Genomic DNA, 21560 nt, shown 5'->3' on the forward strand with positions numbered 1-21560 from the left:
TGATCGAGGCCAGGGATCGGACCCGCATCCTCGTGGATACTAGTCAGATTGGTTCCCGCTGAGCCACGACGGGAACTCCAGAATTGTATCTATTGTCCAGACTTCCCACCAGTTATTTATTTGTTCAACGCAGACTCTTTGAACGTTGATGAGTCTGTGGAGGAGGAGAGGAAAGGGAGGTACCCTGACCCTGACCGTGTCTGGGACTGGATCTAGCTTCGTGGGATTCAGAAAAGGACTTCCCAAATATGAAAGTCAGAACTTTGTTTTCATGCCCTTGAGAAGAAAGGGACTATACTTGCACTCCGATCTTACCAAAAAAGACAAGGAAGATTGAAAGGAAGTCCCATGTATACTTTAAACAAGTTTTTGTAGACACACCAAGAACAATTTCTCTAGGAGCCTGTGGGCTCTTAGGCTCTTTGATGACATTGCTGATAAATTGGGCATTTGTTTTTGTCCCTGGCAAGAATCAGTTCTGAAATACTACTTGATCTACAGTCATTGTACAGTATCTTTTTTTTTTTTTTTTAATCCAAGGCAGTTCGCTGTTGACAGTTCTTTTCACTTTTTTCTGAATATCGGAACATATGATTGCATCAAGCTGGCTGCAGGCTCCAGTGCTGACATTTTCTAGCGCAAAGAATGCCCACATCACTCGAACATTTGAAAAGTGTTAATGAGCAGATCAAAAGGACTGTTGCCTGAAGCAGCTAACTTCTTTTTTTTTAAGCAATCGGCTCTCCTCCAAACTGAAATCTTCACTCTAGCAGCTAAGTAGATGAGATGTAATCCTCCCTGATGATGATAATAACAAATGGAAAAAAAAATTGGAGAAGAATCAAACTCTGCATATGGTTCATAAAGTGGTGAAAGTGTTTTCCAGAATTTTCAGTACGGAGCTGAAGGATGCTAAGTGGAAAAATTCTGGCAACTAGGCAATATTATGCCTTTTAAAATCTGCAAATTCTCATAAAATATGGTGCCTATGAATACATGCTTTTCTGAGATGAATGTGTTCTTGCACTATTTAATACAAGAATGGGTTTCTCAGGACTGTTGTTTTTAATGTATTTGGACCAATAGTCAAATTTCCTTTCAGGTTGTTTTCACCTTCCTTTCTTACTTTCGAGGCTTGTGGTAGAATGGAGAGAGGGCTATTTTGAAACCTTCCCCCCGCCCACAACTTATTTCCCTTTCTGGCATTCCTAGGGCAGTGATGTTGGGCGTATGAATGAATATGTTATGTCTCCGTAAACTGGGGAGGTCACATCTGCCTCACACGGTTGCTGTAAATATTGACCCGTATCTGTCTCTACCTACCTATCCATCCATCCATCCATCCGGCCGTCACCCATGAATCCAGTCATTCACCCACCCATGCCTCCCAACAAGTAACAGACTGACTACTCACCAAAGCTTTAGCCTTTTCTTCCGAGGCCCTGCCCTTTGCAATACGAAGCTTTACTTAAAACAAAGTGATGTGGCACACGTTGAACTCACTCATGGGAGGGAGATGAGCTGGGCCCTCGGCCTGAACCCTGATTCTGGTTGTTCTCTCTGTATGTCCTCGGACAAGCTGCTGAAGCTGGAGCCTCCCTCTCCTTCTGTTTAAAATGGAGATAAACATGGTGACGTCACAGGACTGTTAGGAAAGTGAGAGAGACTTAGAGTGTGTGGCATATGGTAGCACCAATCACAGCGGTAGTTGTTAGCAGTATTAACAACGCACAGATGAGCCTTAGCTCTGCTGGGTTTCTGAAGGTGCTCTTACTTGTTGTGGTGGTGGTTGTGTCTCTTAATCTACTACGTCGCAATTTGGTTATGTAGACTTTTAAGGGTTTTGTTTTCCTTTTTAACAATGTAGGAAATATACTTGCCAGGATTTCAAAATCCATTTAAATTTGTAATAAGCCATGCATTTAGTCATGCATAAGAGTAATTACACATTATTGGAAAAACAAACCCTAGTGTTCTTTTCTGGAGTAAGGTGAACACAAATGCCTGTAGACATATGGCCTTCTTAATTATGTAAAAGCACAGAAGCAAAAGACCTGGTGGAAATATTGTGATATGTGTCTTGCTTTATCATTCTACTAGAATTTTCACTTTGGGAAGGACCTCCAGTGAATCACATCTTTTTGCCAGATGAAGAAACTTAGCGTGGTCTTATATTTCCCCATCCGCCTTTGAGTTGATTAGCTCTCTGACATTATTGGTTGAAAGAGAAATTTGATATTTCGTTTTCTTTGGAACTAGCAAATTTTAGCTTCATGGAACTCCATCTCTATCAGTCATCATTTATATCTTTTTCCTCCGTATTTTTCTTGTAAATTTAGAGGTTGGCTATGAGCCTTTGTGAACATTCTCAGCTAGGTCCTTCAGCTCACTTTCAACCATATTTTTAGGACCCGTTATTTGCAGAGTGCTTTATAGGCACCATGATGTTTATAAGGAGGGAGAGACGCTATGGCCCCTAAGAAACCTACACTTTTGAGAGGTGTTTGAAAAATTCCAAAATAAACTTATTATCCCACGTTAATAAAGCATGAATGGCTCAACTGGGCAGCAGCGTGTGTTTTTAGAAGTTTTAAAGTTTTTAGATAAAGCAAAGGAAAGTTGGTGGACTACTCTGTGAAGGCTGGATGGGACCTGACGTGGAGATGGTGGTTTTCTTTGGGGCAGCAAAGGGCTCTTCAGTCAGCTTGGAGCAGAGGTTCGCATGCAGGGAGGTTTAAGATAGGGTGCTGGGCTGAACTGTACCAATGCTGAGGTATTTGGACAATGAGAACACAAGAGGTGACTGTGTAGATATAAACCTTTTGTTTTCCAGGCTGTGGCTTATGATAAGAGATGAATGGTCTTTGATAAAGAAGGCAGGAAGTTCCCCTTGTGGCTCAGTGGTAACAAGCCTGACTAGTATCCATGAGAATGAGGGTTCAATCCCTGGCCTTGCTGCTCAGTGAGTTAAGGTTCTGGCATTGCCCTGAGCTGTGGTGTAGGTTGCAGATGCGGCTCAGGTCCGGTGTTGCTGTGGCCATAGTGTAGGCCGGCAGCTGTAGCTCTGATTTCGACCTCTAGCCTGAGAACCTCCATATGCCAAGAGTGTGGCTCTAAAAAGCAAAACAAAACGAAGTGTTACGGAGGGGATGTTTGGTAATTCTCAGGAGCAGATAATGTAGAACAGGCTTAGGGATGCTGTTTTTGGCCTCAGAAATTTATATGCAAGATGTACAGGTAATAAGCAGGGTAAATTTGAAATCTTCAAAAGGGTATGAAAATGAGTACATTATACTCAGGGAGGCCTTTTCTAGTGAGAAAACTAGAGAGCACTTCATGGTAATTTGCAAAACTGAGTGGAAGCATGATGTGTAAGGGTCTTCCAAAAATTCGGTAATTCCTTGATTTCCAGCTGTGGTCAGTGAACACTTTAATCTATTTTGACTGGAGAAATGATCAGTTAAACTTCCGTTAGAAAAATATTGACCTAGCTATGCAGGTTAGCATGAAGGATGCGGTAGAGAGAGAGAAACAAGCTGGATGTCTAGTGCGGCTGCAAGTAAAGCATGCAGACATGGATGCCAGCATAGAGCTCTGGTAATTATAGGCTCTCAGTCAGTGTTACCAATATGCTGTCAATGAAGGGGCATAGGATGAGAGCGAGGACTGCTGAGGTGGATCTGTTTTGCCTGAGCACCATGTATTGAATTAGAATGCATGTTATTTATCATTCCAGAAACCACACTTGGAGATACTGATCAATGAATATGTGCTAAAGAAACTGACCAAGATGACCCAATAACTCAGATCCTTACGTGAAAGACAGTTGTGATGTTTTAGCTTCCAAATGAGTAGGCTTAATAGATATATGGTCATTATCTCAGTATTCAAAAGTAGGAACCGCTCTCTTCTGGAATTAAACATAGTTGTGTGTGTGTGTGTGTGTGTGTGTCCACACCCCAGGACCAGGGCTAAAGAGGGGAAGCTACGGAGAAGGCGGCTTCGGCTTCCTTTGGGGGAAACCTTTCCAGATGATGTGAGTTCTTTGCCAGTGGAACCAGTTACTTCGTGAAGTAGTGAATTTCTCTTTGTTGCAGGAACTCAAACATAGTTGGACTACAGCTAGGTGGGAATTTTTCAGAAGAATGACGTTTTGGTTGGATGTGCATTGGAGAAGTTGAAAAATATTGTAGTAGGTATTGTTAAGGTCCAGAGAATCTTGAGTTCATGATTTTAGGTAATGGTAGTGGGGATGGAAGGCAAGGAACCTTCCTTCTTCCTTTGGCCTTCCTCTCTTCCCTCCCTCCTTCTGCCGCCCCTTCCTCCTCCTTGCTTCCTTTCTTCTTTCCTTTGTTCCTTCTTCCCTTCTTCCTGCCTCTTTTCCCTTATTTTCCTCCTCCTCTGTATCTCTTCCTCCTTTTTTTTTCTTTCTCTCATCTTCTTCCTTTTTCTCTCTTCCTAACTTCTCTTTTGTCCTAGACACTTTACTGAGTCCTGGGAATACAGGAAGGGCAAAGCAGACATGAAATACATCCTCATAAAAATTATGGTTAGACCGGGAGTTAGATAAGATTGTCAGTTGTGATCAATGCTAGGTGAGAACAAAGCAGCATCTATGCGTATGAAGGGGGTCTGGACTGCTTTGGGAAACTGAGGAATTCATGGTGCGGGAAAGAGGAGAGGGAAATACAGGAAATGGGGAGAGAGAGAGAGGAATATTTCAAAGTATTGGACATGGTGAATGATTTTGGTGAAGTCACTTAGAAGAGAGAATAATTGGTAGATTATGAGACAAGTTTACGGCTGCAACTTTAAAGAAAGAGTGATTTACTTGAAAGAAATGGAAATAGGAAGAAGAGCTGGCTTTTCAAGGGAAACGATTAGGTTGGTGTTGACCCTGGGTGTGAACTATTGATGGATCTGGTTTTCCCCGACTGATTTTGAACGGGCAGATTGATAATGACATGAGTGCTTCCTTTTCCTAAAAGGAACGGCCCTGTAACTTTATAACCGTTATATCACTACCGGATTCTTTTCAGTGTTAATCAGCTCCTGGCATTTATTTCCGGGCTAACTGTAAAAATTCACAAATTTTTACTCTTCAGAATTACTAAAAAGAACTGGAATTTTATGTTTATTGATGAAATAAAGCTGAGTTAAATAGAAGGGTTAAATAGGAATAACAGCATTTCTTGCAGCATTCAAAAGTTTGATTTGCTACAATGAGTTTGCGACTCAGATTAAATTACTGCCTAGTTGTATCTATGTGATTGTAGTTACTGTTTGTGTATTTTTTCCCCGAGGTTTAGATCTAAACTAGAATTAGAATTATGAAAGTAATACACATAAAGAAAATTATGAGTCAATTCTCTGAACATTATCAGTAACAATTAAAAAAAAAAACCCTTTCATTATGGCAAATTTCAAACATATACAAAGAAAAAGAGTAAAATAATGAATTCCCCATGTCTTCTTCACTCAGCTCGGTGATTCTCAATTTATGGCTAATCTTGTTTCATCTATAGCTCTATTCACCCCCCCCACCCCAAATTATTTTGATGAAAATAATCAGGATTATATCTTTTAAACTGGAAATATTTCAGTATATACCTCTAAAATATAAGCGGCTTTTAAAAAAACATATTCATGATAATATGAATATATCTGAACAGTAGCAGTAACTCTCTGATGATATTCATTTTCAAAGCTACTATTGTTTTAACGCTTTAAAATTTTAATAACATAATTGCAGCATTTGACCTTAGATGATGTGAAGCAGTTATATTTTCAGACAAATTTCCATCTTAACATAGAGACTTGGATGTGTACCTGAACTATCAGAAACTACTGGCCCTTGGTCAGTGATTTTTCTGTCATGATGGTGTGAAAGTTCAGATACCCAGGATCAGTAAAGGTCATTTAAATTAGATCTCAGTCTGTATTCCTCCCACATAAAAAATTAACCATATCACATTTCCTGAACTAACATCTTGAGTGATGCTTCACAGGAAAAGAATCTTGGCTAAAAGATCATGTGTTTCTAGGTTAAGGGGTGGGGAAAGAGAGTACGTTAATTTCCCTGTTATCTCATCTGAGACAAGCTAACATTTGTATTGTCAGTTTGTGAAAAAAATCAATGAGTCGTAGTAGGAAGACTTTGCTTGTCGATTCTTACTCCGTCGAGGGGAGGTACTGTAATCTACTGAGAAATGTTTGCATTTTGTCATTGGAAGAACCACTTGGTGCAAAGTATTTGACAATTTTTGTTCTGTTACTCACCTGAAAAATAAAGCTATAATGTATCTATATCATAGAGATAAAAGGAATGAATGTACAGGTGACTTAGCTAGTTAGTCGGAAACACCTAGTAGTTGCTAGCTGGTCCAAAGCTAGTTACAAATAAGCCCAGGTTCAAAGGCATATGTGTTGGGAGGCTAGTTTCACCACCACAATATTCTACTAATCTAATTATTAATCCATTTATTTCTGCATATCCTACTGCCTCCTCCCTGTGCCACTGAAGTGTCTACATTTGTTGGTGTTTTTTTTTGTACAGGTTATCAAGGATCCTCCTCCACCACCACCTCCTGCACCAAAAGAGGTAAAATGAGTGCCTAATAGGTGATGTGGGTGGGTTTTTCTCTTCTGTATTTAGACATTATCCCCAAATTTGATCAATGACATTGTTACTAGATAACTGTAATACCTAGCTATTGGCTTTGGAATTTATGAAAATCAGCTGTCATTTTTTTGTCTTCACATGATTTCTTTCATGTGCTAGAGGACTGAGATCTTTACACATTGATAAACGTAGACTGGCCATCAAGAGCAATAGTACATAGCGGTTTAATTTTCTTTTTATAGTGATATATCCGTGGTTCTGATGTCACGTAGAAAAAGTTGGAAGATCCAAGCTGGCAGTTTAAAGATATCATGACTTTCTTCAAAACGATTATTTAGGAGTTCCTGTTGTGGCACAGTGGTTAACGAATCTGACTGGGAACCATGAGGTTGCGGGTTCGGTCCCTGCCCTTGCTCAGTGGGTTGGGGATCCGGCGTTGCCGTGAGCTGTGGTGTAGGTCGCAGACGCGGCTCGGATCCTGCGTTGCTATGGCTCTGGTGTAGACCGGTGGCTACAGCTCCGATTCGACCCCTAGCCTGGGAACCTCCATATGCCGCAGGAACGGCCCAAGAAATAGCAAAAAGACAAAAAAAAAAAAAAGCAATTATTTAATATTACTCAGCCAAAATTGTGTTAGCAACAGGAAATATGCCCTCATGCATTTTCAAAGCTTCTCAACTACCTAGCTTTTTAGTGCACATTTTGCAGAGTTCAAATTTATACATAGGTGGATGCTTTAAAGGATTATCACAAGATGGTCCTAATTTAACATTTTATCTTTTTAAATATGAAGTGATGAATAAACCTGAAAAAAGGAAATGATGCTCATGGTTAAGGAGCACCTTCTAGTAGCCTAGCAAAATAAGGTCGATTCCTAAAATTGTGGCACGGAAGGAGTTCTCAATTTCTGTAGGACTTTACTTGAAATGTGTGAATGTCAGCGAAAGTACTTCTGTATGTGCCATATGTAATTCTTACTGCATCTATTCCTTGTCAGTGGCATTATTCAGAAGAATGTTTAAATGTGAGCCAGGTCTAAGTAACATGTTAAGAAATTAATTTAACTCATTTTAAAAATGTGTATCTACATAGGAGGAAGAAGAACCTCTGCCTACCAAGAAATGGCCAACCGTGGATGCTTCCTATTATGGTGGCCGAGGGGTTGGAGGAATTAAAAGAATGGAGGTTGGTATCTTAAAAAGAAAAAAAAAAAAAAAACCACTAATCTGGAAGATGTATTTCTAGAACTATTGAGTCATGGAAACTGTACTTTTCACAACTGAATATTCAAATATCGTCCATTTTTTACTTAACACTAAGTCTTTTTCTAGACAAGTTCCCCTCCCCCCCTTATGAAATAATCCCATAGCCATTTCAAAGCTATTCAAGAAGCACTGACTTCATTAGTCAGAGAATTGCGTTGATAAGATGTCCGAATTCTAAGAGGCAAAACAAAGATGGGTTTTTCCCTCTGTTTTGGAAAAAATTACTACAGAGAACAACTTTGAAGAAGCCAGCTCCTTAAGGTTGCAACAATGCTCGCCTTTGAAAAGATCCAAGAGTTGAGTACAGTTTGAGGAGAAAAATGTTAAAAATATTCAATAGTGTGAATATGACCTTATCACAAATGTAGAGGAAGAACATTTAAGGCTTTTTTTTTTTTTAAACTTTTAGTTACCACTTAGGAATGATCGTAATTAATATTAAATGCCATTTATAGAAGGTACTGAATTTTTAGATTGGCAAAAAGTGTGGATTAAAATTGAATTTAGGATTGTGTCTTGAAGATCAAATGACGTCTTGTTACCACCACAGGAATATTTTTCAGAATGATAGATTAATTAATAATAAGCAGGGAGTTCCCGTCGTGGCACAGTGGTTGGCGAATCCGACTGGGAACCATGAGGTTGCGGGTTCGGTCCCTGCGCTTGCTCAGTGGGTTGAGGATCCTGCGTTGCCGTGAGCTGTGGTGTAGGTTGCAGACGCGGCTTGGATCCCGCGTTGCTGTGGCTCTGGCGTAGGCTTGGCAGCTACAGCTCCGATTCGACCCCTAGCCTGGGAACCTCCATGTGCCGCGGGAGCGGCCCAAGAAATGGCAAAAAAAAAAGACAAAAAAATAAATAAATAAATAAATAAATAATAAGCACACATGGTCAGCACTGAGCTCTTCGCAGCAGTAGAGACAGGCCAGCCTCCCGCCCCAAAAAGCAAGCGGAGGAATTTTCTCACTGATACATTGACTGGAATTTCCGTCTCATTAGTTATTCTTTTAGTTTACGTATTGATAAGAAAGAGTTTTTATGTGTCTCACAATCATGGCATGTCTCCCACTGCCATGTCCGCTTTGTCCCATACTGCCAGCAAAAATTGCTAATTAACAACCTCGCAACTGTTGCAATTTTCTCTTTTGATACGTTTGAATAAAATTCAGATTCCCAGGGAGAGTTTCCCATTTTCAGAATAAATTTCAGTATTCTTCAAAAGAAGCCCAGACTAAACATGGCTGTCATTACGTGTCATTGAATGACGTGGTTATTCAAATCATCTGATAGCGATTCTCATTTCCTTGACCACATTAGATCTTAAGATAATGCACATTTTCCTAAGAGCTTGCCGCTTTACTGCTTAAATATCCTCTGAGGCAGGTACCTCACTGCCAGTAAGTCATGGAAAAGGCAGGTGCCTTTGAATTTGTCTTTTGGAGAAGACACTGCCCATGTATTGGCATGGGCGTAACCGGGAGTATCAGGCAGTCCGAGAGAACACGGCTAGGCTAGCTCCTGCTGCTCCATGTGGAAGGAAGGTCCTTTTCCTTGCCTTTGCTTTTGATACCGTAGGCTTGGAGGGGTGAGGAAAGAGCGGATTGGATGTCCTACGAGTATGAAAAATAGTCTTATAAATAAAATTGTTACATGTGAATATCCAAATTGATCTGTCACAGCTTATTTTTAGTGTATTTAGTCTCGTTCCAAAATCTATGTGTAAAAATGTATGCAAGGGGGAAAGTGCTGGATAGGAAACTGCGGAACATTTTAGCAGCTTCTCTAGATGCAGTGATTTTCAATTTGTGCTATATATTTCCCTGTTTGTTCCTAACTTATTAGACCATGAGCAGGTACTGGCTTCTGTTCGGAATAATAAATAAACTTAATTCCACTTTGAAATCCTCACATATAAGATACCACGTGACAGTGAGGTTTGGATACATTAGTTCTTGCTAAAAACATGAAGAATTGTGGCAGACTCTCGTTACTCCGATATTCTAGTGTTCCAAAGATCAAGATCTCATTCTACAGCAGCGAAAAGCACGTGTTGAGCTCCTGAATGGGTCCTGCGTGAAAAGGAACAGTGTTGGAATTTGTCCAAGAAAAAAAAAGCCAAGGGCTCATGAACATGCTTGAGTAACTCCCATTAAAGAGTTATTGACTCTTTCCCTTTAAGTTTTTTTTTTTTTTTTTTAAATCTTTTTGCTATTTCTTGGGCCGCTCCCTCGGCATATGGAGGTTCCCAGGCTAGGGGTCGAATCGGAGCTGCAGCCACCGGCCTCCTCAGAGCCACAGCAACGCGGGATCCGATCCGAGCCGCGTCTGCAACCTACAACACAGCTCACGGCAACGCCCGGATCGTTAACCCACTGAGCAAGGGCAGGGATCGAACCCGTAACCTCATGGTTCCTAGTCGGGTTTGTTAATCATTGTGCCACGACGGGAACTCCCAACCTTTAAGTTTTAAGTTAAATTTAATTGAAATTTATTTGTGTTTTTAGATATTTACTCTTAATTAATGTGAAATTATATTGCCCTTTGTAGCTGTAAAAAGTTTATGGGAAGAACTCACCTACTTTTAATAAATTGGAGTCCGTTTTAGCCATGGATAATTTGGCAACATTTTATGGAGTACTCCATTAGTGGGCAGGAAATAGGCAATGAGAATGAGGGAAAAAATGAGAAAGTAAATCTGGGCATCACAGAGGGAAACATAATACATAAAACTGTATGATAAAAAATAAACTGAGAATGAAGTGTCATTCAAACATCAACTTTTTTAAACTTGGAGAAGAAAAATAGAAAACAAAACCTGTTTTAAAACCATATCTTTTCAAACCTGGAAAGTGCCTTCCTTAAAAAAATAACTTAAACTGGGAAAAGTAAACAGAATTATAGAAATTATGAGCACCTCTGAATTAAAGAATAAATCTTCATAACTCAATATTTATGTTAAGCCCGTACAGGGGTTTTACCTGGAAGTGTTTCCTCCCTCCTCCTTTACATTAAATATTTAAACACTGTGGTGGTGGCAGCTTGCAGGGAGCTGGGACTGAGCTGATGTTGGTAACACCTGTCAGCACAACTGGCCCCCACACCCGAAGACTTTACACGGTTTCCGCCAGCTCGGTGGGAGGCGGCTTCTGCTGCTTTTCTTAATTCTGAAATTGCTCCTTTATGACACACCCTTCCAAGTCATCCACATGTGCTCTGGAAATTATGGAATTTTGTTGTTGATCTTGAAAGCCAAGTAGGATTGGAAGAATTTAGCTATCGGGTTTGCTTTTGTTTATTTACTTTTTTAGTCATAAAAAGTCAGATATAGTAATTCTCTTCAGGCTGCCTTTGGCAGTCTACTCTTGTTATTCTTTTTTCCTTTTTGACGATCTCAAACTAAAAAGATAAAATTTATACATATAACTGTGTATGTATATTTAATGGCCTTTAAAAGTTTTAGGAAAACTCTATAAAGTGTTTCCTACTTTTAGACTTTGAGTCTGAGTGAGCATTGCTTGTCGTGTTGCTTGTCGTGATGGTGATAATGATGAAACAGGTACTTCATAAACTAACACTAATGGATTTATTTAGTGCATTTTCTTTAGACTTCAGCAAGTGCATATCGTACGTTCAGTCCTTTGAGAGCCGAGTCCCCAGAAGTGCCATGTTGGGTCCCACCTCTAGCTCAGCAGTTCTGTGTTCGATGTCTAAGAATGGTGCCAGTGACCCTTGGAGGAAGAATGCCGTTACCGTCAGCTCTGATACCAACTGTGGAGGCTGGGCCAGTTCAAATCGAACTTAAAAGTCACTGCTTTCTGCGTGGACCTCAATTGCACCTACTTGTATTCCTACTCTGAAGTACTTCTCTGAGTTACGCTATTCATAGGCTTATTTGACTAGGTATCATCTTTTGTTTTTTTCCGCTCAAAACGGAGACTTTGCAACTTCAGGAGGTGTGTCTTGGTTTTGGAGTTTTTTAGTTCAGTTAGGTATATCTAAAGATTTTTAAAGTTTTAGTATATCTAGGTAAAGATTTGAAAGAGAAGGTCATTTCTCCGGAAAGAAAGCCAGCTGTCCAGCTCTAAAGGTTTCATGGCGTTTAAAACAGTTTGCACAACCTTGTAGAGAACCGTCTAGGGCCACTGGTCACTCTGAAAGATACAGATACACTTTAATGACTCAACAGGGTCCACTTGAAATGGAAAACCTAGTCTAAAACTGTAGTAATAAGGTAAAAACACCCAAGGAAGCCTTGTCAAAAAGCTATGAGTAGATGTTTCTGGGCACAGTATCATTTGCGTTCCTACCCACTGCTTCAGGTCATTAAAATGCTTTTAAAAGCATTTCATCGTTTTTTCCTTGTAGAGATTCCTTAAGTCCGGCGAGTCACGTGTGCCCTGGGCAGGCTGTCCTCTTCCTTTTAGAGCTTCGCCGCCCCTTGTCTTCTTTGGCGGTGCCCTTGGTTTTTAGACTCCGCGACGACTCCTGGTTGGAGGAAACCTTCCTCCAGGGGGCACATCCTCTTCACATGCCCACACTTGAAAAAAACTAACTCCAATTTAGCCAATTTTCATGGAAAAATAAAGCATCGCTTGACCTTGTGGCTTTTCAATCTCCAGAGTTTTCAGAGAAGAGAATGCCCTAAAATTTGTGGAATTCTCTGATGTCCCTAGATTTTTCTCTTCAAAGCAGCGTCTTCTCAGATTGGCCTTTCTCAATGGGAAACCGATAGTCAAACAGCCGCATTTGTACGAGTAGAGCAGAGGACTGAAAACTACCCAGTCGAGCTTGACAAAAGGGCGATAAACATACATAGTTATTTTGCTTCCAGAGGCTAAGTGGTTAAATCATGCTTTTTGACTTAGTCAGACGTGATGGGAAGTTTGGAAGGAACAGTTAACTCCTTTGTATAAAATATATTGGTAAAATTCAAATCTAATTTGAAACTTATGACTCATTTCAGACTCGTATGTTCACCTCCCTGTTTTGTCACTTACTAGTTCTGTGGCTTTGGGCTCGTCCTTAAACCTGTGTGTCTTTTTCCTCATCTGGAAGCGGAAAGACACGGCGTCTGCCTCCTTGCACTTTCGCGAGGGTTGCCTGCAGCTGGGCGCTTAGTAACCCTTCAGCGGGTCCTACTTGAGAGCGTGGTTCCCCTCTCTTTCCCCCAGTGCCATCCGTGTACATGGGTGTGTGTGTGGTTGGAGCCCACGTGCCTAGTTTAAAGAAGAGCGCTGCACACTGCACGCCTTTCGTATAGAAACCACCTATGAGCTCCTTATTTGCGACAATGGAGAAATGATTGCATCAAATTTAATTGATGCCAGATTTTTTTTTTACGAAGGGCCTTTATTTCTAGGATTTGATATGAAATGCGTAAGGCAGGGGAGAAACCTGCCGAGTCTCAGAAGAGGAATTTGGAGTTGTGACACCTCCTCACCTTTTGACTCTGAGGTGGGTCAGAGAACGAGCTAAGGAAGAGCTTGTGTGTGTCTGATTCTACTATTTCTCTTTGTTTGAAAGGTTCGTTGGGGTGATAAGGGATCTACTGAGGAAGGTGCAAGACTGGAGAAGGCCAAAAATGCTGTCGTGAAGATTCCTGAAGAACCAGAGGAACCCGTCAGGCCTAGACCACCTCGCGCCAAACCCACACACCAGCCTCCTCAGACAAAGTGGTACACGCCAATTAAGGTGACTGTCTAAGCTTTGTGTGACTCGACTGCAGCTTCCTAGAGAAACTGTACCCCTCTTTGTCTCCTCGCCCCACCCGCTACTGTCTGAAGGAGGAGCAGGGGCCGTCAAACAGCAGCCATTCAATTTTCCTTCTCACAACTGAATATGTTCTTTTTTTTTTTTTTTTTTTTTTGCTATTTCTTGGGCCGCTCCCACGGCACATGGAGGTTCCCAGGCTAGGGGTCGAATCGGAGCTGGAGCCACCAGCCTATGCCAGAGCCACAGCAACGCGGGATCCGAGCCGCGTCTGCAACCTACACCACAGCTCACGGCAACGTCGGATCGTCAACCCACTGAACAAGGGCAGGGACCGAACCCGCAACCTCATGGTTCCTAGTCGGATTCGTTACCCACTGCGCCACGACGGGAACTCCACAACTGAATACGTTCTTAGCAGTGGGAAGTCCCATTTTTGTTATTACTTATTTGCTTAGTAGTTTAATTTATGAAAGAAGGGAACACAAAGTGAACCAATCGTATATATATACGCACATTCCCTTTCTTACATCATCTCCCATCGTGGTCTGTCTCTGTAGTTTTTTCTCTAGTATTATTGAAGGCTGTAATGTATCCTAGGTGGATGGTTCACCAGTAAGGAGACTCTAGATGATATTCACATATTTTCTAAGTTTATTTAGAAAGGTGTTTGTGATTCGTAGCGAGCTTGAGTCTTAGATTATGTGTGCTTTTACATTTCTAAACGTCTTCAAAATGAGTTTACTGCACGTAAACTGGAGAAGAAGGCCTCACCGTCATCATTGGAGCTCCTTTATTCGAGAAACAGGCTGAGTACCTGCCCTGGGGATTTACAGGTCACGTTTCCCTTCAGGGTCGGCTGGACGCGCTCTGGGCTTTGCTGAGGAGGCAGTACGACCGGGTGTCCTTGATGCGACCTCAGGAAGGAGACGAGGTTTGTATGTGGGGATGGGCTGGGAAGACCCTGGCTGCTCAGGTCTGAGAATCCCAGGGAATGGCCGAGGAAGGAACGCCCGTTGGCCCTGGCAAGGCTGGCCTCTTTCGCGGGAGCTTTGTCCATCGTGACCTGCCCCGAGACCCTGTCTTCAGCCGGGTTGAACACCCTGGTCCATGTTCAAGGAACACGCGAAAATGAAGGTCGGCCGTGCCCAGGCTCTACCAGTCCCGCTCGTGGCGTCCTGAGTTTGGCCCGGGGACGGGGGAGGACAGGCTGGGGGTGGGCAGTCCTCCTGACGCCCACCAGCCCCGGGGCCCGGCCCGCCGCGGCGCCTCAGTTGCCGGAGGTATATGCGAATCGGTTGCCGCAGGTATGCGCGAATCGCGGCTGCCTCCGAGAAGGTTCAGCCGGATCCTTTGAGTGTAGGCGCCGCTGCAGTCAGAACGCGGCGTGGCATCTGCGGTGGTGAGCGCACTCTCGTGTGTCGCCAAGAACACGCACATATGCGCACACGCTTCCGCATGCGTGCGTTTTCCTTCTCAGGGAAGCCTATTTGAAGCTTTTTTGTCTTGGGAAACTTGGCTAGAATCGTTGTAGTTTCATCATTTCTTCCATAGATCAGCGCCACGTCCTATTGTATCTATATGAGGAAAATAGTTTAAAACCATTTCATATCTCATGACGGCAGCTTGGTCTCGGACACAACACTGGTAGCAATCATAACAGAACTTGTTTTGCTTCATTGTGTGTCGGTGTGACCCTCCTTCTCTTTTAACAAATGGATGAGGCTCATTCAGCTTTAAAGGACTTGAGGTTATTCAGGTCTGATGGGGTAAATTTTTTTTTTTTTTTTTGTCTTTTTGCCATTTCTTGGGCCGCTCCCGTGGCATATGGAGTTTCCCAGGCTAGGGGTCCAATCGGAGCTGTAGCCACCGGCCTACGCCAGAGCCACAGCAACGCGGGATCCGAGCCGCGTCTGCAACCTACACCACAGCTCACAGCAACGCCGGATCGTTAACCCACTGAGCAAGGGCAGGGACCGAACCCGCAACCTCATGGTTCCCAGTCGGATTCGTTAACCACTGCGCCACGATGGGAACTCCTGATGGGGTAAATTTTTTTTTAAGGATGAAATAATTGATAAGGTTAATACCTATTTTTTTTTATTGCCAAGCTACATTTAGTGTTCTGTGACTCCAGTTTTGGTGTTTAAAAGACCAAAACATGGAAATCTTTAGATTTTATTTCTATGAGATGGAGGTAATTTTTAAAACATCTGAGTTCAACCATTCAGAAAGCCAATTTGAGAAAATATTCCTGGAATACTCCCAGCAGAACATTTACCCTTTGCTGGGATGATAGGTAGAGAGAACCAGGTGGTTTATGAAGCAGCCTCTTTCATTACCAAACCACTGTGGTTAATAGAAAGTTCTTATATTTAATGAAATTTATGCCTCTGTTTAAATTTACGCATGATCTGGAGTTCTGCTCCTAGAACAGCGCATGCCAACACTGTTCTGCAATAATTTAGACTTTCACTGTGGAGGTTTTAGAATTGTTTTCATGCATCATCTTAGTTTTCTCTCTCCCAAGTTCGACATTAGCTCGTTTGTTGAATAATTTTCCTCTTTTTAAGTGTTGGAGGTAGTGCCAGTGATGACGGGCGCATTAGCGAAAATAGACGGTGGTTCCATCCAGCCTCTTGTCAATACTTTCTATTATTTCCTTTAACTCTCATAATTAAAATTTGGTGTTTTGGCCTTTTATCATTCATACTAATTTTTACTTAATTCAATAATTTCTCGATTATAAATATCCACAAGTAATGGCATCAGGTAATACTGAGGGGTGGGTACAAACTATAGCCTTTTCCCTTAAGAAACCTACTTTGGGAAACAAGACACATAGAAAAATAAATTTTGTTCCAGAATGTGATCTGGGCTGTAGGTAGGTGTCAAGCACTCTTGAGTGCATGGAGGAAGAGAGATTAACTCTTCCTGGAGGAATTTGGGACTGCGTATTAAAAAATAAAGGTCTTGGAGTTCCTGTCGTGGCTCAACAGTAACAGGCCCTGATAGTATCCGTGGATGCAGGTTTGATCCCTGGCCTTGCTCAGTGGGTTAAGGATCCAGTGTTTATGTGAGCTGTGGTGTAGGTCACAGACACAGCTTGGATCCCACGTTCCTGTGGCTCTGGTGTAGACTGCCAGCTGCAGCTTCAATTCGAACCCTAGCCTGGGAACTTCCATGTGTCGCAGGTGCAGCCCTAAAAAGACAAAAAAATTTAAAAAATAGGTCTTCTGTCTTTGAATAAGGGTAGGGTTTCATGAGATGGAATTAGGTGGAATGAGTATTTCTACAGATGAAGCATCACAAGGAAAATCTATGAGACAGTGATTTGTGGAATACAAGGTAGTATAGAGCTTGGGAATTAACACCAGAATTGTAGCTTGGGAAGAGAAGCAAAAAAATCTTTGAGTTTGGATAAACTGAGATATTTGTGCTTTTGATTAATGCATTATACTTATTCTTTCATTCATTCAATAAATATCTATCTAGCGTCTAGTATGTACCAAGCACTTTGCTAGATACCAAGTAAAGCTGACATTCTTAAATTACAGTGCTAGAACACTCTATACGGTGTCCCAGCAGGTTAAAGCATTATGTACTTTTTCCACAATTGAAGAATAACGCTGCCATTAATTTCACCAAGATTTCCTTTGTTTTTAGTAATTTGGTCACACTTCTGTCTAATATAATCCTAAAGCCTTTTATTCTACTTGAGGTTAAATTGTTTCAAAATTCAGAATTTTTCAGATTTAGGAATCTGATGTAGTTGAAAACATCATATACTCTGTAAAGCATCATCTCCTGAACTCATTATTGAGACAGTCTGCTATTGATAATATTAATTACTGCAAGTGGATAAATTAGACCGTAAGTGCCCTCAAGTTAGTTCAGGTCAGGTTTTGCTTCCAAATGAATTTTGGTCACAAACTTAACACAAAACTTGCAGTTTCCAAAGATTTCATATTTCAAAAATGTAGATAAAATATAGTAAAACTTTATTGTGTGTTATTAACCAAAATTTCAGTTTTTTCACTCTTCACTTAATATATGTGATTTGTTATTTCTTAATACTTTATTTTTATTTAAATGCGGGACTTTAAGCTTGCTCAATATCAATCGTTGGTTCAATTAGTTGGTGTGTTTTCCCCTCAGATGTATGATTCTGTGTGCCTGACATAGCCTGATGTCATCTCTCTCTATAATTTTAGTGTGTGTGCTGCCAGAGCAAGCACTGATCTTTCTTCATAGTACCTATTCTTGATAGCTTTATTCCTTCTAAAATCTGTCAACTGCAGGTTTTCGTCACTTTATTTCAAGCCACTGCTGACACCTCCATGGGGTACCCCATGCAAGTCTTCCATACACGGGTCGACCCTGCACACCGTTCATGGATGTTAATATGGTAGAGCCAGTAGCCCCCCAGTAGTATAAACTCGGTGTACCGTCTTACTCGCAAGGGTATTTAATAAATATTGTTAGTTTGCTGAATTTAAGGTATAATGTATATTGCGGTATTCCCTCATCCAGCCAAACCAATGATGCGAAATTGTTTGACAGGAGAAGCCGTGATTTGTTCCTTTGCTTCTGGTTTTTGCTATGACCCTTTATAATGTTTATTATTTTTTAGGCTGTAGTTTTCAGCAGACAGCTTTTTGTGTTTAGACCTCCTGGGGAGGCTCTGCCCGCCTCTCTCTTTCATTCCCGCCCCACATTTTTCGTGCTTCACGAGACATTGAGAACATCCGTGTCTCTGTCAGCTCCACCTCATCGACCGGATGCTCCTCATGGGACAGAATTAATTCCAGTAGAAACTTCCCGTCGCACCCACACATCACTGTAACCTGTATTTTTTTCCCAGAGATTTAATGGCAGGATTACACAGCAAGAATCATTTTAATACTTTGGCAGAGTCAGTGTTTATTATCAGGGCATCTGATGGCGTGCTGTGGTGGCACAGGGGCTTAAAGATCCGGCATTGTCGCTGAAGCAGCCTGGGTCACTGCTGTGGCATGGGTTCGATCCCTGGCCTGGGAACTTCTATGCACTGCGGGCTCAGCCAGAAAGAAATACAAAGGCCTGGCATTTTTTATGTGTTTACATTATGTTTTAGGAAGCCATCCTCCTGCTTTAGCTGCGTGGCCTCCAGAATATGCCAGAATGTTTTCCTCCCTTCCCTTCCCATCCCTTTCTGTCCATCTTTCTTCCATCGTTCATTCACTGAATTCGTCTCTTCTCAAACACATCTGTATCCACTGTGCTTTCACTTTCACAGTTGCTGACTTCTTATCCAGTTTTTGCATTTCTTATATACAGCTAATTTTCTTTGGGCTGCTTCTGAATGAAGCTTTCAGTTGCTCTGTTCTTCTCGTTATGAGCACAGTAAGTATCGTTATTGGTAAGGCCAGCCCATGTGACTCTGTGGGATTTTAGCTCCAGACAGTCTGCACCAGTCAGAGGACACTGAATCATAAAAATGTTTCGTGGATTTTATTTAAAAGGTTTTATAATAAACTGGAATACATCAAATATTATCTAAAAGTAATGTTTAATAATTTGTCTAAATAAAACTGCATTTGCATAGTGCTTAGCATAATCTGTACTGACAGTCCCGCATCCCAAAAATTTTATTTTAAAAAAGAATATGTAATATTTTAAAAATTCCAGTACTTTTGTTGCTTTGGAGTACCTTTCATTTAAGAAACTTAATTTACCTAATAAGAAATTGAGGACACAGAAGCAGAAAGAGAATAAGAGCTTTAGGCCAATTTGGCCCAGTTAATTTTGATGGATGATATTAGGATGGGTTGATTTGCTTTGGTAATGCTCTTGTCTATGCATGAAAAGACCATGGCTCACTGTTACCTTCTCTTTATTGTGGCTAGTTAGTTTCGCCCTCAGCAATTAAACTGCCTGGACTCTATGCATAGTTTTTACCAGTTGAGTTTATATAGACGTGATTTGTGTCATCAGATTAACATGGAGTAGAGAATTTAAATTAGGAGTCTAATGGAGTTCCCATCATGGTGCAGCAGAAATGAGTATGACTAGGAACCATGAGGTTGCTGGTTCGATCCCTGGCCTCGCTCTTGGTGGGTTAAGGATCCAGCATTGCCCTGAGCTGTGGTGTAGGTCGAAGAGAGGCTGGCTCAGATCTGGCGTTGCTGAGGCGATGGTGTAGGCTGGCGGCTACAGCTCTGACTCATCCCCTAGCCTGGGAACCTCCATATGCCATGGGTGTGGCCCTAAAAAGACAAAAATAAATAAGTAAATAAATTTAGGAATCTAAGAGGTCCAAGTAGCAGTGTCTGCTAATTATTTCTGGTTATTCTTTGAATATTTTAGGCAAGCCAGGGCATAAACATTGAATGAGAAAACTAGCTTGGAGGTTTATCTTGATAGCTTTAGGTAACCACACTTACCAGTCACTGGGCTTCAAGGCATAAGGAAAAGTAAAAAAAAGTGTGTTCAGGGTCACTCCTCTGAGAGCAGTCAATACTCAATGCAACTACTTCAAAATCTTAGACTACGCAGATGACTCATGAGAGATTTCATATATATTTGCGTTCTTTCTCCTCTCTCTCTCTATACACACACCTATATTTATGTATATATAGATATATGGTATCTCTATGTATTAATATTGATTTCCACCAAAAAGCGTTGTCTCTTCATTGCAAATAATTCATTGGAAGGCATGTTAGCTGTCCAAGGCCAATTCTTTTGAAAAGAAACTTCCTCATTCATCAGCATGTAAGGTGGTATATAAATTTTGCACATAATTGTTACTTTCCTGTGCTTGTAAACACTTATGTGTGTTAGCCGTCGAGTATGCTTCTTATGAAAGGTGTGTGTAAAGAAGGGGTGGGTGTGTGTTTGAAGCAGTCTGTGCGTTGTAGAGATAAGAACTTTTGGAAGCATGTTCTGATCCTTGGACTTGGATGCACTTTGTTTTATATTGTCAAGAACAAATGAGCCTTTTTCATTTCTGTATTTTAAAGGGGGTCATAGTCACGCTCTTTCGTATATACTAAGCACAACAGTCCTCGGGTTGTGGCAGAAGGTTCCAAACTGCACAACCTCTGCCTCGTCAACAGCGTGTTTTCTACCTTGGAAACCGATCTTGTCATTTATTTATAAATTGTTTACTGCAGATTCTGCCTCTGGAGAGTTTAGTTGTGATAAACAAATCAGCGTGTGTAGAACTAAACCCGGAGTCACGCACGTTTACTCTGCAAGTCCCGTCACGCTGGATTTCGAGCCAAATGCTCTCCTTTTATGGCTCAGAGGCCGCACGGCTCCTCTGCAGAATCCACTGCTGACTCGAGGCCCTTGATCAGGGCCCTGAAGTTCGGGCATCAAGGGTCGAAGCAGCGCGAGGCACCTGTCGCTCCCGCCCGCTCTCGGCGCCGCCTGCCCCTGCGCGCCGCCGGGCGCGGGGCTTTGCCGGGGCTGCCGCCCCCGGAGCCCTCGAGGTTTCGGCCCCAGGCGCGCGGTTGGGGCCGCGCGTGCAGGTGTGAGCTCGCAGGTCGCCGCCGACATCTGTTGGCGGCGGCGTCCGCGGCCGCAGCGAGCGGCGCGATTGTCAGCGGAGGTCGTCGGGAGCCGCAGAACCGTTTCGGTCCCACGCGCGCTGCCTGGAGGCCTGAAACACCAAAGGCAGGAGTGGGGGTGGCCGCAGCTGCGCTCCCCAACTTGCCTCGGGCACAAATAGCGAGATCTAATGCGCCTGACTCTGCTGCGGTGGCGAGAGGAGGGCCGGAAGCCACTTCAGAGACGCCTGAACGCCGCAACATCTGCCGCCACGTCTCCAGGAGTGATGGGGGACAGCAGGTACAGATCCGAGGCTCCGCATAAACACCCCCCGTTAAGCCCTGGACTCTTTTGAAGGGCCTCCATCAAACATGCTGCAGTTCGCAGCAGGCGTGCGTTTGGTTTTCAAAGCGGCGTTTTGTTTTGCAACA

The 21560-nt window shown here is 42.2% G+C and overlaps 1 protein-coding gene across 1 annotated transcript in view; it reads left to right on the forward strand.

Annotated features, from left to right (window-relative positions):
• Positions 1-21560, forward strand: part of ANTXR2 (ANTXR cell adhesion molecule 2) — a 150122-nt gene that overhangs the window by 79029 nt on the left and 49533 nt on the right. Inside the window, exons 13-16 of the mRNA XM_047798840.1 lie at positions 6557-6601; positions 7715-7807; positions 13408-13575; positions 14447-14527. Coding sequence (XP_047654796.1) covers positions 6557-6601; positions 7715-7807; positions 13408-13575; positions 14447-14527 — 387 coding nt within the window. The remainder of the gene's footprint in view (positions 1-6556; positions 6602-7714; positions 7808-13407; positions 13576-14446; positions 14528-21560) is intronic.

Source organism: Phacochoerus africanus, chromosome 10 (assembly GCF_016906955.1).
Source record: "Phacochoerus africanus isolate WHEZ1 chromosome 10, ROS_Pafr_v1, whole genome shotgun sequence".
Lineage (NCBI taxonomy): Eukaryota > Metazoa > Chordata > Mammalia > Artiodactyla > Suidae > Phacochoerus > Phacochoerus africanus.